The 16,372-nt window shown below is 38.7% G+C and overlaps 1 protein-coding gene across 1 annotated transcript in view; it reads right to left on the reverse strand.

Moving 5' to 3' along the window:
- Window positions 1–16,372, reverse strand: part of NPSR1 (neuropeptide S receptor 1) — a 57,051-nt gene that overhangs the window by 34,878 nt on the left and 5,801 nt on the right. Inside the window, exon 2 of the mRNA XM_039715135.1 lies at window positions 9,118–9,250. Coding sequence (XP_039571069.1) covers window positions 9,118–9,250 — 133 coding nt within the window. The remainder of the gene's footprint in view (window positions 1–9,117; window positions 9,251–16,372) is intronic.

Below are 16,372 nucleotides of genomic sequence, written 5' to 3' on the forward strand. Positions count from 1 at the left end.
CAGTAATTTAGCTGCAGAGTGCAAGTGTCAGGACAGAGCTGGAGAAATTATACCGCAGGTGAAAGTAGGGGGTAAAAAGCTACTGGCAAAAAAAACCCCACAGCTGAAAGGAAATGTTTTCATTTTAGTCACACAGCTGTCTAGTCAGGAAAAGCATTTGTATGCAAAGATCTGAAGGAATGACAGCTTCTTGTGAAAGAATAGAAATGGTAAATGTGGACCTCCTATGCAGAAATCTGCAGGTGGGTAAGTGGAATCAAGCTTAGGCTGTGTGTGTCTGTTGAAATGAGAAAACAATGCCTTTGATAAAGATAGGGCATATAAGGTCCATTCATCACTTTTAATCCTTTCAGAAATTACTTATTAGCCAGAAAAGCAAACAGAACAACTGATTCTGTCTTAGTTTAAAATTGCATGATCTAGGGTGAATTTGGGGATATAGGATTGTCACTGACATGTTACACTGATATTTCTTATTTCTGTTCTGGGCATGTTCAGGGACCCAAACCTTAGGGATGGCATTCAGAAACACTCCCAGATGACTTAGGAACAGAAGTCTAGTGCCTGCTTGTGATTTTAAACATACACATTCACTACAAAGGAATAAACATTGGACACTGTATTGCATATTTATAGGCCTGTTGTAGTTAGGTTTTCCTCTGCTTTAGAAGCAAGAGGATTTATGAACTGAAGCCTATTAAGTCCCTAAAAGCTGTATAAGGAAATACTCAAAATCTTTGTACAAGAATCAACACATCTACTGAAAATACTTCATGACTCAAAAAAAATGCAAATTAAAAAAGGACATGTCTGGCTTCAGAGTGTTAAAGTGATTGAGATGCAGATGAATTGAGGGCATATCATCTTTGTTGCTAAATTCTCAAGTCCCAGGTAGTCCACTGGAATGTTAAAAAAACCCCACATGACCATATCCTACACTAAACCTGGTACTGGAACTACTGACAAGCAGAGAGAGTGTATCTGCTGTTTTGCATTTGCAGAGGAAGATACAGTTTCTATCCCTAGGCACTCTGAAAATTCCACACTGAGTCCCTGTGTATGATGAACACACAAACTGTCCTCTTCCAGAACAATTTAGTGCAGCATTTAGGTACTGTACTTGGAGGAAAGAAAATGCTTTTTTCATGAGTCCTCGTTGCCTGTGTGAACCTCAGCACTGCACTTGGGTTTAAGCTGCAGAGTGGTTTTTGCTACCTGCAAGGGATCTGAAGACCACTGTTCACAGAAAATAGACAGAAACTCACTGGTTTAAGGATGTCTGCCTAGTGGGTTGTGATTGTATTAATTACAAATCATGAATCATGGACATCTTGTTCCTGCATTTGTAAGATTAAAGTAGGCTATATAAATAAAAGTCATTACAGGGTTTTTAAGGGGATGATCATGCTTGCTTCCAGTAGCAAATTACCTTTATATTGCCTCTAATGGGAGAGACACTGCATTCTACTCCTATAGTTCTATAGTTACTGCACATCAGCTTTTTTTTTTTTTTTTTTTTTTTTTTTTTTTTTTTTTTTTTTTTTTGTCTGGTGCTGCTGTTTCCTGCTGCAGTGAGCTCCAGCGGATAGAGTCTAAACAAACACAAATACTGTGTCCATCCCTGGACTTTCCAGTGATCCCCTGAGAGAGTATTTAATTATCTAAAATTACATGAGCATTAAGAAAAATATAGCATAACAGGCTTCCATCTGTGGGCTGGTTAAAAACACTTAGGATTTGGTTTGGAATTGAATTCTAAAGCAGAAGTTGTTGTCAGCAAACCTACAGCTCATTTCTGCATTCTCCAAATGTCCCATCTCTACAATAGCTCCCAGCCAGGTTTTTGGGGCATCTTATTCTGGTCTAAAACTCTCTGGTTACTGAATCAAGATTTGATTTATTGCTCTTTTTTGTCTTTCCTCATATACTTTCTTGACTCCAAACCTTTTGGGCACATACAATATAGGCAAAGGTGATCCAACTGCCTTAGACCCCAGGATTGCTGCCAAGTCTCCAAGGCTACCTTTTTTCTTATAGTCCCAATCTTCTGCTATCATAACTTTACCTTTTCAAGGAGGTAAATATTGCACCAAATAAATTTCTTTTGCTTTAAACCTCACAGGGAAGTAGTGTAACTCCATGGATTGTTTGAGCACTAGTCCCAAATTCAATGTTCCTACACTACTAGACTGGACAGGAGTAAAGTATTTTCAGGATACCAAGTTTTCTGTGTCAGACCTCTTGCTTCATGATTTCACCTCTAACACATAAACTCTACTCTGTTTTCTGTGAACATTTTCCTTTGGCTAGCTGACCAAACACTGTGAAATAGAGGCCCTGATACCCTTAAAGAGAGCATATCTCCTTCACATAAAGCTTCTTTCTATCTCTCAGTTTTGATACTGAAGTTCATTTCTGGTTTCCTTTCCTACCTTCTGAGGATATTCCACTTTTTACCCCATCTACTTCAGGACTGGTTTGGGAGAAAATGCATTTTAAAAGGGTGCATGTATTGGATATTTTCCTTGGGAAAATAGAAACTATGCTTTGACTAACCATTTATGCAAAGATAAATGAATACACACAGACATGCAGAAATACTCATGGCTCTTTACATAAGAAATCTTAGAGTATAGTAAAAGATGATTCATAATATCAAACTGGAATTGTACAGCACCAGTGTCCAAGTTGCATATTACAAACTAGGGAACTATGACTCATCTTCAAATCTGAGTAAAAGTTCAAAGGAGAATTCGAGTCTCTCCTAGACATTATTAAATCACAAGGAATGGCAATGGGTAGCAAATCTGTTTTGCCTCATGCTGCCACAGGGTATTGCAGGCTGTGATCACATTTATCTTATCCTGCATTATGTTTCAGTTTGTGGGGGCATGCTAATACATACCTCACTTAAAGTCCCATGTTGCTTTCCTCTTCCTGAATTCATCTTCTTGGCAGAATCAGCATGGAAAAATGATTGCTGCTTTTCCAGGAAGCTAATGCAGCCATGCAACAATTTGTTTTATTCACATAGTTTCATGGGATGCATTGAATAAGCAATACTAATATTGCTGTGTTTACTCCCAGAGACCGTTTTTGCTCTTGGTAAATTGAAGCGCATTTATTCCGTAAATGCAAAATGAAAGTTGTACTAAATGCTATAGTTTCCATAGCCTACAGAGGAAAGGTGGATGTAATCTATTTCTTTCTCTATTTATCAAGCCATGTGTGCAGTAAGGTGATTTGCAGAGTTTTTAGACTTCCAGATAAGTGTTTGGGAATCAAGCTGCTTGCAAAAGTGGGAAATTTGGATGCCACTGGGTATTCTGTAAAATTTCAGTGTCTGTGCCTGAGGGAATATTAACAAATTACACTCTTTCTTCCCAATCTTGACAAACCTTTTTCAGCAGTGATGGGAGCATGCAATGCAGAACACAGATGATCCATTAGCAGAGACAGTTTCCTTACATTAATTACACTTTCAAGAGGTTTTAGGACATAATGAATATAAGAAATGCACATGTCCTTCTCTCAATTTTAGCAATGAATTCTGCAGTATGATTGTAACTTCTTCTAAGTTTTCTTCAGGTAGGATGATGAAATCTCTCACCTTTCTTCAGCCTTCATATTTTTCCTATAAATAGCAGAAAATTAGTGTGGAAAGAGGAGGAAGACAGATTTCTGGGAATTAGTTCAGTTTTGTGCATTAAGTTTCTGTGTCTTAGGTGGACAATCATGTAAATCATGCTGGCAGGTTCCAGCCAAGACCCAGCTGGCAAGATAGGCAAGTTTTCCAGTATAACTGGGAACTCTATGGACTTTTTGGCTGCCAACAGTCCACGTCCATTAAGGTGACTTGCTGATTTAGCTGCTAATTGGCTCTGTGCAATTAACTTCCAATGCTCATAATCACTGTGATGTCTAAGGTACTTGTAAAACTGATGAATTTGTATGTATGATTTCTCTAAAGTGCAGAAATATTCCAAGTATCATTTTCCCGATGAAAAGCTGGAACAGAGACCATTATCTATTAATAATGTTCTACATGTTAATTTTGGTAATGGTGTTATTATATTAAGCTTTTCTACAGATCATGGAGTAAGAAGTCGTCTTCATTCCTTCAAGTCACATAGAACAATGAAGAAAATTATCGAAGGCACGGTGCATTAAAGCAGTCAGTACCCAGTACCCTACTGGTTTTGGTGTAAGAGAAAAAAAAAGAGAAGAAAAGAAGTACAAAACTTATTCATGTTTAGCTCTTGTAGCTGCACAGTTAGATGCACTCATTTAGTGCATTTAACTGGAAAATTAGTTGGTAGTCTCTGCCTTCAGTCATCTAATTCAAAGTCTCTCTAGAAGTCAGTGATTGAGCCCAGCTGGTTTTAGTCTCACAGTCATGCTCTCTCTGGGCAGAAGCAGCACAGAAATAAAGCAGCACTCTTTGCTTTAGCACACTCCATTTCCACCTATGTGCTTGTGTTGCCCTCTCGTAGCAGGTTCTCAGTGCAGTGGTGAGGACCAAGGCTGTCAACTTTCTGGGAGCAACTGAGGAAGGTAATGATACAAATATCTTTATATCACTTTTAAAATTACCTCCTTGTGCTTTTAATGTCATTCTCAAGTCATCCCTTAGGATTTAGTATTTATACCATAATATGGGCTGTACAGCTACATATGTTTACAGAAAATCTCTTGTTTTCCTGTTTATATGCAAGCTACCATAGAAGTTAGGTGATGTTCTTTCTATTTTCTCTCTTCACTACAGCCACAGCAATACATATCTGAGAGCACATATTTCCAAACAAGACTGTCAGACTATAGCTTAAAATCTGGCATGCAGTGAAGTGCCTACATATATTTCTACCCCTAACAATGGACAAAATGTAACACTATTCCTAAATTACTGATTTCTCCTAAATGGTGGAATGGAAGCACACTGAGCTAAAGGTCATGACATTTCAAGTTGCAAATTTCCAGATGGTAATGTTGGAGAAAAAGATCTAAATAAACTACCTACTTCTCATCAATAAAAGGAATTTAAATACATTCCTCTGTAAATAGTATTTAAAGGTGAATGGAAAATAATGAGAAGCAAAATTGGGTTTTTTTCACTCGTTCTCTTAAATTAATTTATTTTCATTCAAATTTCGACTTTTTTAATGTATTGCTTGATTGGTTTTGGAATTGGTCAAAAAAGGGCAGTTCTTACTATTACAAAGTAGTAACACTTTGGCCCATAAATTATATTTCTTATCCACTACTACTCAAATAATTTGATATATGACTCATGTCCACTGCTTTTACATTTTGAGAGTTAACTTAAGAAGGTCTTCATTTGGTAGAGCTGGGTAAACTGACCTATACAGATATAAAAGTGTGAACAAATCCTCTTTTCTGAAAACAACAATATTTCACTTCAATTCTTCCAGCCTTATACAGCACCTGTGAACTCATCCCACTCTTTGATCTTGAACCACTTGGTGATTTCAGTCGGAGGCAAACATCTTAAATACACTAAGACACTGAAGTTATGTGAAATGGCATCAGGTAGGGGAAGATGTAAGAGATCTCCTGCCAGGAGAGATAGCTATGCCATGAGCATAACTTGTGCTAAGCTCAGAAGAAAAGTGTTTGGGGAAAAGTGCGTAGAAATACCCTCCTCACAGGGTAATCTTCAGAGCTTGCTCTTTCTGAGAAACTAAATTACCTTGGAGATAGAAATCTGCAGGAAACCTAGCTTTAGTTTCAGTCTGCACAGACAAACTTGTTTCTAAGAACAACGTTTTACAGAAGAGGAATATGCCCAAAGGCAAACTGAAAACTGAACACAAGGCAAATATGGCAATATTCCTCTTCGTTAAATTAGCTGATGCTGAGTGATTAGTACTATTGTTCAGCTCAGCTGTTAACTCTTAGCTGATTTCCTAGTGCTTAATTCACAGATAATTTCAAAGAGATTTATGCATCAACTGAGAGTTAGACATAGACTTAAATGTTGTACTGACACAAGCATTATACAAGTGTATATTTAATGTGAAATATTGTGAATCCAGGCTTCAGCAACATCCTTAAGCATTCTGAAGTTGAAGGGATTACTCACATCCCTACAGATCCCTGCAACCTTGAGCACCACATTGAATTAGGATGTAGTAAAGGATCAGTAAGAATATTCTCTAGATTTGCGGAGTGGGTTGAACCACTGAATTCTGTTGGTGTTGAAAGAAGCCTCAATCATTTAGTTACTTTTCATCTGCATCTGGCTTGGCAACCAGTCAAGAAGAACAACAGTGCTCACTTCCTATTCATGTATTATGCACAATTTTGCTTTGAATACCTTGTTTATTCTAACACAAAGGCTGAATTTTAATTTCATTTTGGTACTACATCAGTGGGAAAATGTGAGAATTGAGGGCGCCACTCAACTATTGAGCCACAGATCAATAGACAAAAAGTTTTTAAATGGCTTTGAAATGCCTGCATTGATAAAGCTATATCCATTATTTTTCTTTCTGCTACTGGGCACAAATTATAAATATTTTAAGGACCTCAAAATAGATGGAAGTAGTAATATTGACTAAGCAGAAACTGTTTGCCAGGAGATTAGGCCTTAGTTGGTAAGATTTAAATATGCTTGGCATGTCAAAGCAATGTGACAAGTCAGTGTTTTCATAATGTTCTGCATCTACCTCATAACTTGTTGTGAAAGGAAGATGGCTGTTGCCAGCTTGCTTTGTTCTTAATAATATTTTTAAAGATAAGAAAGTGAAATGGCTCCATTTCAGGAATTAAGTCATTTCCTTGTGCCAAAATACTGACAAGCAGTCTTGGTGTGAGAAGATAAATGAGCGTTCTGACTCCTGCATCACAAAAAAGAAATCAACATTGCTTGAAAGGAGCCTTGTTGTTTAAGCTAAAGTTACTTCTTTTAACATTGGAGATGTGGATGTCAAGTGAGTTTCCTATGTGATTTTTTGTAATATGAAATGGAACAGACTGTTGAACTCAGGCAATTTTAAAAGTCAAGGATAATTTTAGGGAAGGGGAAGTCAGAAGAATCAGCAAGTGGAACACACAAATCTCAGTCAAATTATAGCATCAGGTGTATAGCACTATTTGCTGCCCACATCTAATGGTATATTGGCCTTGTTGTATTTGGCACTGACACTGATTCTTTCAGCTCACTCAAAACTGCACTTGCAATGCCTTCCTCTCCCTTCATGCTGACAGTATTTAAACCCCTAGTGAAGAGCTCTCTGTGGACCTCCATTCCAGTACAAAAAGTCCTCTTTCCTATGAGTACAAAACGGAAAAATTCCCACTCAGACACTTACCCAGCACAGCAACAGCAGTAGCTCCTCCCAGTACACCTGACATTATGTGTGAAATGGATGATGTCCATGTGAGGCTTCCTCTGCTCTTCTTTCTTTGCCTGTAATTCTGCTTGGCTGCCTGAGTACATTCCATTCATCTGGGATTGGGAACTCTTTGAGCAGAGACTGTTTATTTTAATACTCCTGTGAATACTGTAATACTTGATCTGTGATTGATGCTTCCAAGCTGTGGAGTGAGGCTGTATTGACCTCCCTTACCTGATGGAAAATACGCTGGCTCATGAAGGAAGTGGCATAAAGGTCACAACTGAGATAAGAAGTAAAACCATTTATTACAGATGATTCAGGCAAACAGGAAAACCAGCTGTCAGCACTTCAGAAGACGAGTCACTGCAAACTTTCACCTCCTCACCTTGCAAGGATTCTTACATCACCTGTTACAGGCCTGCCTCTTTGCATCAGTTTGCACACTCTGGTCTGTTTCAGCTATGAGTAGTTCTTCAAAGCGAACGTGCTCCTGAGAAGACGTGGCTGAGACCATGGAGTTAATTTATTTACGAAAACACATGTTGAAAATTGGACAGTGTAGTGCTTTTTTTTTTCCAGTTTAAACACAGGTACAACAGACAACAAAGGAGGAAGCAGAATTGTTGGAAAATCATATATTAAATGGTTCCTTACTGAAAAAGTGCTAAAATTCCTACCATAGCTTAGGGAAAAAAAAAAAAGGCAATAAAGTTAATTTATTTACGAAAATGCATGTTGAAAACTGGACAGTGTAGTGCTTTGTTTTTCCAGTTTAAACACAGGTACAACAGACAACAAAGGAGGTAGCAGTATTGTTGGAAAATCATATATTAAATTGTTCCTTACTGAAAAAGTGTTAAAATTCCTACCATAGCTTAGGGGAAAAAAAAAAAAACAAAGGAGGAAGCAGAATTGTTGGAAAATCATATATTAAATGGTTCCTTACTGAAAAAGTGCTAAAATTCCTACCATAGCTTAGGGAAAAAAAAAAAAGGCAATAGAAGCATATAAATATATGCTATATACACAAACAGTACAACACAGATGTCTTGTAAGCAGGGATTAGTAGCAGGACACTGTTATAGAAACAGCACATATTTTCCCTTGGGAAACTTAAACCCCCACAAATGAAGTCCATTCAAGACCACAGAGAAACAATGTGCTGCTTATGCTCATTTCCTTTCCTTCTTGCTGAGACTGAGATTTTACAAACCAGGCTTCTGTACATTTCACATTCTGTTTAAAAACTACCACGTCCTTGGATCAGAATCCTTTTGTTCATTAAAAAAAAACCTAAATGCATTTCTCTTCACCTTTATATTGTTATATTTCCCTTCATTAAACTGGACAACATGAAGTTATTTTCACTCTTCACTGCAGGAGCATAATTGATGGAGTAGTTTTAGTAGAAAAACACAAGAGATTCATCTTAAACTAGTTTAATTTAAGCAGTTCCATGACAACAGCTGGAGACATAGCTGCTGGGAAATGCAGATGCAAACTCAGACTGGAAGATAAGGTTTAGTGACATCAATGAGTTGCAGCTGCTGCATACTACTACATCTAGCAACATCTTTTTAGATCAGAGTCAGACTGAGCCCTAAGATAAGCAGCCATCCTTTTGCTTTATGGCAAACTGCAACTGGATGGACATTAGGTGGCAACTGAATTCTTAACCACTCAACTCACATTTTCTTATTTGTCATTTTAATAGTGATTCCTGTGCAGGTCAGGTGCCCTTTCCCCTCCCATACACTACCTGTGATTGCCAGCTGAGTAACAAAGTAGGTCATTCGAGATTTCCGCTTCCTCCTCCAGGTAGAGAAGAGCACGATGGCATTTCCAGCAATTGTGACAATAAAGAGAATCCAAAGAGTCACCAGCTGCTCTGTCTGCAATAGAAAGAAGGGAAAAAAGAATATTGATGGGCGGATGGACAGTCACTTATCCTCAGACAAATGAGATGAGAACAGAAAACAGGAGTGAAATTTGAGTTTTGCCAATTGATTTCAACTATTTAGTCTAAATGACATTCTTGGGTTTTTTTTCAGAAAATACTTAACATGCACCACTGCTAGTGATGTTCATTCCAGTTTGGTTTGCCATGGCTGTATATTACTTGTCTCTTCACAAAACCACTAGCAGTGTCTGTATTCTTCACTTAGTGTTAAAATGAGAGTCAGCTCTCAGCTTTCTTGTGCTGCTCCAGCAAGCTGTGAAATAACCAGCTGCCTCACTTCATAAGGAATGTTGATAGATGGGCTCCTTTGGAGAAACGGAGGAAATAAATACTTCTCTCTTCCCTAACTTCAGTGAGTCTGGGTCATTCACGAGCCCTATGAAATTCAGACATCCACTCCATGATCTAGACGTGCACCAAGACTGAAAAGGAAGCATGACCCACTAAAGAAAAGTATACTTGTGTAGCGACTGAAACGTGATGACAAAACGTCCCCTAGTGGTGTGTGTACAAAGAAAACAAGGTAAGAAAGCTGTTCGTGCTCTCAAAGCATCAGGATGCTCTGGCTGCAGGACCAACACCGTATGTGTCCACGTTTGCTTGTTTGGTGAGTGCACACCCAATCTTTACATCCTTGCTACTGTTTCGGGTTTTGTCAATGCAGTTGTTTGGGATCTTTCCATTCAAGACAGCAAAGCCACAACGTGGGAGTCAGAGGAAGATGGAGGAGGCAGGTGAGGGCTGCAGCTGAGGAGGGGTGCCAGGTGCTGACTCTACAGACCTCAAGGACCTGTCCTGAGCAGACTGGGGGAAGGATGCTGCCAGTAAGACCCCACCTACCTGACTGGGCTGATAGAGCAGAAGCCAGGGAGAACACTCATTAAAAGCATCTGTAAGCCACTATGGGAGAGCAGAAACCAGAGCTTATTCTGTTTGCAAAGAAAATAGCTCACTGTGAGCGTGGGGAGGGAAGGTGAAATGAAAGGAATGGAGTAGAGACATGAAGCTTCCTGATTTAAAATTAGCCTAAGTCCCTCCTCGGCACTTAGCCTCACTCCTGGCCAGCAGTCATTGTCCCTCCTTGTCCCTCCCATCATCCCGCTTGAGCAGCCTCTCCTGGGAACCAGCCTCAGCTTTGCTCCAGGTAGGAGCCACATTACCTTGTGGCTCACAGGGTCATGCAGGGAAAGCAAGACCTGATGAGGAGCAATTTCATGTTGCACTCTGCGCCTGAGCCCAGAGATTAATTTAACCAAACAATGAAGGCTGTGTAGAGAGGATTTCACTTTTCCCAGCATGGTGATTTTCACCAACATAATCTACCATTCATGTCATCTCACCTAACTTAAAAGTTCTAAAGAGACACAACTATTCTAAATTGCCTTAGTATTGTCTAGGTAATAGCAGTGTCTCAGAGATGAGTCACCACTCATCTCACCTACCTTGGGATGGGTTGTCTCCACTGAATATAGAGTGACCTCGATGAGACAACCTGTGTGGGCTAGATACATAGCTTTTAGATTAAAAAAAAAAAATCCATCTTTTTTGGGGTATCTGCAAATCTCTTGAATTTCTTGGAGACAAATTTCCTTAAAAATGTGTGGCAGAGATATGGTGGAAACTATTTTTATGGGGATGATTTTCTTAGTGCAAGAATTGGAAGGAAATGTCTTTTAGGAAGACAATAAAATCATAAAAGATAAGATTTCACATCACTTTTGTCCTTGAAATCAATGATTTCTCCTCAGGATTTGTTTTGGTTTTTCCACTTCAGAAAACATATTTCTCACATGAACAAAATTCAGGGACTAGACTTGTTCCCATTTTTTTTGGTATAAAATCAGAATGGCATTTTCTTAAAAGGAATTTTATTCCCGTATTATACTGATATAGATAGGAACAGAAGAAGGATCTGACACTCAAACCTTCTTATGATTGCCACAGAAGAAACAGCTACGGAGCATCAGAGGCTGTGTTAGAAGCATAAGAGCACAGTACAAATGGTCAGATTAAATCCCTTCTGCCAATTTAAAAGCAATGCCTAACAATTAAGCAATGTTAGACTCCAGAAATCAAACCTGACTGCAAAGAAAACTTAAAAATGCAAACACTGAAAATAGAAGTAAGTCTGGAAGAGCCGTAGACAGAGAAATAAAGCAAAAATTTCTATTAATCTATTTGTGGGAGCTGCCATTCTGACAAAAAGGAAAAAGATCTCATTCCTGAGGATTAAGGAGCCATAACAACAGGCAACTTAAATCACAGCAGCCTCTCCCAGTCTGTGTTAACTTGCAGAATGAAAATTTCCATGGTTATTAATGGGATGCCCACTGTGATAAAGACCTTTGCAGAGGCTAGGATTGGAATTCAAAATTATCTTCATGAATTGGAAACATGTGCTGGGAAAAAAGCAACCTGCTGTCCAACAAGGAGAAGTGCAGGACTGCAGAGTAGTGAGCGTAATCACACTTGGCTGGACCAGCCTTCCAAACATCAGCCCTCACATGCAGCACACGTGCAAAGTGCCCCAGAATATCATGGCATTACCCTACCATGAGAGCAATGCCATCACCACTTTGGGATCAACACCAGGCACATGTGCCTCTGCTCTAATCCTTCCACTGGACCATGCCCACTCCTGGGCACAGTGCTTTAAGAGAGACACATAAACGAGTTGACATAAAGGATATAGTCAGGCAGAACCACTGAATGAATCAAGTTACTAAATCCAGGAAAAGCTGACTGCAGGAAAAGATGAACATAGCCTTGAGGACACAAAAAGACTAATGTAAAAAAGTAAAGGACTAATCTCTTCTTTAGATCCACTGTGGACTGGACAAAAAAATCAAAAACTACAGTACAGAATTCAGGAAAAAAATTTAAAAAGAAAAAGAAGGCTTTAAAATATATCACAGATAGAGAGATTGATTGAGCCAGGAAAACGTCCATCTGTGAAGGCCTTAAAAATAGTTTTTAGATTAGACAGATAGATGATGGATCTTTGAATTTCACTCCAGCTGAATTTTCTCTACTTTTATTCGTCATCTTTAGGTTGTTTAGACATAGAAGTGTTTAGTTTCATGCCTTGTTCATTCATCAAACAAAAATCCTGTCTTAATAACAACCCCGGACAAGGTAATTTACAAAAAACAATCCTCAATGATATGTTGTGCAAACATCAGAAGCATTCTGATAAACAGGAAGATACCTCCCAAACTTCTTTTGACAAGTGCTTCTTTTGAAATGGGCACTAATAATTACACTAGATGAGAATGCCATGAGAGACTATGCCATGAGAGACTATTCCATGACAGCAGTTATTTCAGGTTAGAAAAGCTAGAGATGCTCTTGACATTATTAAGGCCACCAACAAATGAAAGTCAAGAGGATGTCCTTGGTTTGACTCCAGCCATTGCACATGCTGCTGTTCCACAAGGCTGCTGTGTTTGGAGCATGGAGGTGCTCAACATCCAGAGAGCATATTCAGGTTTTGCTATGTTGCTTCAAGATAAAAACCAGCCTTAGTCAATGCAGAATATGCCTCTTCATGAGTGAAATGTAAGCTAGAAAACCTGTCAAAATTCTGTGTATTTTCCTTTGGCTATAAAAAAGGCTTGTAATTCTCTTTCTTTAATAAAATTTCTGAATCCAGATGCTGGAATTAGTCTAACAAGAGGTGTATTCCGCTTTATATTTGAGGCAGAGATCCCCCCTGCAAATTCCTTTAATCAAGATCATAGGTAAAACCTTTTTGAGATTTGGATGGCATTTTGGTACCACAACGCTATCCCACATTCCAGTTCTCCCCAGCCAAATTCCTTGCTCTGTCTTCTCTCTGGATTTGTATCCTTCTTGCTGGGAGCACCAGCTGTGACTGGGGAATGGGGATATACCTGATAGCCCATTCCAGTGGAGGGGCTGCTCCTCTTGTCTTGAGGTGCAAAAGCCTTTGTCTGATATTAGAGAGAAGTTGCCTAATAGAAAGAGAGGTTCAACTGGCAATGGACAAAGATTATTTGTACTTGAACCGGGACCCAATCTAAAACAGTTTAGCTCTAACTGCTGAGGCTGCTGGGGAAACAACCTGGGAAAAATAGGTTTCAGGTAAGAAATGAGCAAATAGAAAAAGAGAGGGAGAGATACTCCATTCCTGGAGTGGCTGACTGGTCCCTTAGTATGAGGACTGCAGGCCTGTGATAACTTCTTGGTCCTGCTGACATTTCTGCACCATCTTCTTTGTCTCCTGGGTGCAGAAGAAGCACAATCCCTCATACCACAAGCCAGTAGCAGCTTAAGTCTCTGAACAGCTTTTTCTTGACAGTTGATAAACTCTGGGAATACACAAATGATCTTGCCTTTGGTATATTTTAAAAATTATGGGGTTAGCGTAGCAGCAATTGAGATTGTAAGAGAGCTGTAATCATGAAGCAAGCCAAGCAATTTTGCAAGAGTGCTCTTAACACATAAAAAGAATATATAAATCCCCTTGTTAAATTGGGTAACTGTCATGCTCATGGTCAAGTTCACCACTAGTAGATTGCATTGCACTTTCTTGAAGGAGGGAAAAAAATGGGAAAAATCTTTTCTCATTCTCTAAAATAATCACATTAATTGCAGACCATGTAGAAAAATGGAGCAGTCTAGATTAGCAATTTTTTTATCATACTGCAGAAGATCTGGGATCTTGAACATTGAAAACTGAAAGTGTTCAGGATGGATTTGCTATTTTATCATCCTCCATTTAGGATGGAAACTTAAAACCCTTAAAAAGAAACAACAAAAAAAAAAACAACCAAAAACCCCAAAAAAAACCCAATAACCCCCCAAAAAAAACAAACACCAAAAAACAGGATAATTAATTTCCTAGAGGCAGATGGGTGCCATGCAGTTTGACTGATTTCTCTCTGGGATTTATAATCAGCTTATCTCTAAGGCAAATTGCACTTTGGATTGCACTTCAACACTAAAGGGAATAAAAGAAATACACCCATTAACCCAGTTAGCGAGTTTTAAAGGTACTGGCTAAATCTCTGATATAATTAATTTAATTTTAAAATAAGCACACAAAGCAAAAATATTAAAACATCTCTTTTCCATACTGCCAGATTCCGACATAGCACAAATCCTAGAGGAGTCTTCTGGAGTTTAAGTGCTGCCTACAATTATTTGGCAGGAGGGTGCAGAGAAGATGGAGCCAGATTCTTCTCAGAAGTACACCATGAAGGGGCAAGAGTCCACAAACAAGGGTTGCAACCTGAGACATCTTGGTATGACATTACGAGAAACGTGTTCTTCATGACAGGGGTCAAGCACCAGGATGGGAACCCAGAAAGGTTGTGAGATTTCCACCCCTAGAGATATTCAGAACTTAAATGGACACTGCCCTGAAAAATCTGGCATAATTTGGATTTGCTTTCAAGTGGTTGGTTCAGACAACCTCCAGAAGCCCTTCTCTACTTGAATTATTATGCACACACACAAGTATGCATAAGACCTATTTTCTTAACAAATATTCTTAAAACTAGAAGATACTTAAACAGACATAATCAGATTAGTGCTTTGCACGCATTGCATATTATTTGTTGTACCACAGAAACATGAACAGCTCAGATCTTTCTGGGAATCTTTACATAAATTAAAATTTGCTCTGCTAGTAAAAAGTATGCTTGTAAAGGCTACTGGCATGGAGATGGCAAAAACATAATTGTCTTATGAAAAAGGACTTTAAAAGTATAAGATGGCATTTTTCATTTTTCTTATATTTATTTGAAGTCCTGAGATGAAGAATTACCACCAGGTGTGATCAGCTTAAACTGTGGGCTTTCAGAAATGAAGTGTGATACTACTGAAGGGGTAATGACTATGGTTATGCTCTCCACCAAAATAAAGTTTCTTTAATACACAAAAAAAAGAACAAACTTGGTTAAACTTCCAAGGAAACATCCATATTTCTTCCTGTGCTGAAACTTTTTACACAAGTTGGATTGTGAAAAAACTCCACAACCTAACAGCAATCTGCTTGCAAAAAAAGCTGTAGGTTCATTGAGTATACTTTAAATGTAGACAACAGCTCTAACTGTTAAGAAGGAAAAAAGTAAGAGGCACCAAATATCTTACAAGAAGAGGTACAACAAACAGAATACTTGGGCTAGAAGTAAGCTTCACACAACAAATGCTAATGACCTGAATGTGAAGATTCAGATGACAGATTCAAATCACCTCCTAATGCTCAAGAAAATAAAAGCTGAAAAAAAAAAGGCCGAAAAGTTATTGATTCATTTGCTGACAGACCTTGTCTCAATAAGAAAGAAACATGATCAAACAACTGGGCAGGTCACCAAAATCTTCAGCCTTAGCTGTCACAAGCAGCAGGAAGTTGTACTGTCCACCCCTCTAATAGAAATATGTTTCAAAAGAAGGTTCTCCATCCAGCAAGGCAAAACTGAGAAGATGTTTCTACACAGATTTCACACAAGATGGTCCTGAAAATTTTGGGAAAACAATTTGAATGACACTTAAAAACCCAGGGAAAACTCAAGTGAAGGTAAGAAAGACTGGGAGAAAAAAAAGTTCAAATCTAAGTTTTATATTTTGTCATTGAAATTGCTTCCATTATGATTGAATTTGGGAGAAACACATTTCAGCAGGCAACAAGACCTCTAGGAGTTAATTTTTTTTTTTTTTAAATTAGTGTGGTCTGGAATGGAGCCTGATTCAAAGTGCATAAACACCAGTTCAGCCCCAGGTTTGACTCTGGGACTGCTGCTTTCTCATTTAAATGCTACTGGTTGTGCTTGATAGCCCTCCTATCCCCTGTGCAGAGCCTGCCTCACTGAGCTGCTTTCTAACTGATTGCCTGGGTTATCCTCCCAGCCCAAGGTTATGGAACATTCTGGCAAAGCTGGGATGCATTGCCACATGAAACCTTCACCAACATATCAAATTTGCTGGCAGCAGTCACTTCCCAAGGAGTCTTTATCGTTGGAAAAAACACACAGCTGGAAGGAACGCAAGTTGATTTTTTCTGTTCTGTTGAACTTGAGAAGCAGTTTTG

The sequence above is a fragment of the Passer montanus genome, unplaced genomic scaffold (assembly GCF_014805655.1).
Source record: "Passer montanus isolate IOZ18808 unplaced genomic scaffold, ASM1480565v1 scaffold32, whole genome shotgun sequence".
NCBI classification, from domain to species: domain Eukaryota; kingdom Metazoa; phylum Chordata; class Aves; order Passeriformes; family Passeridae; genus Passer; species Passer montanus.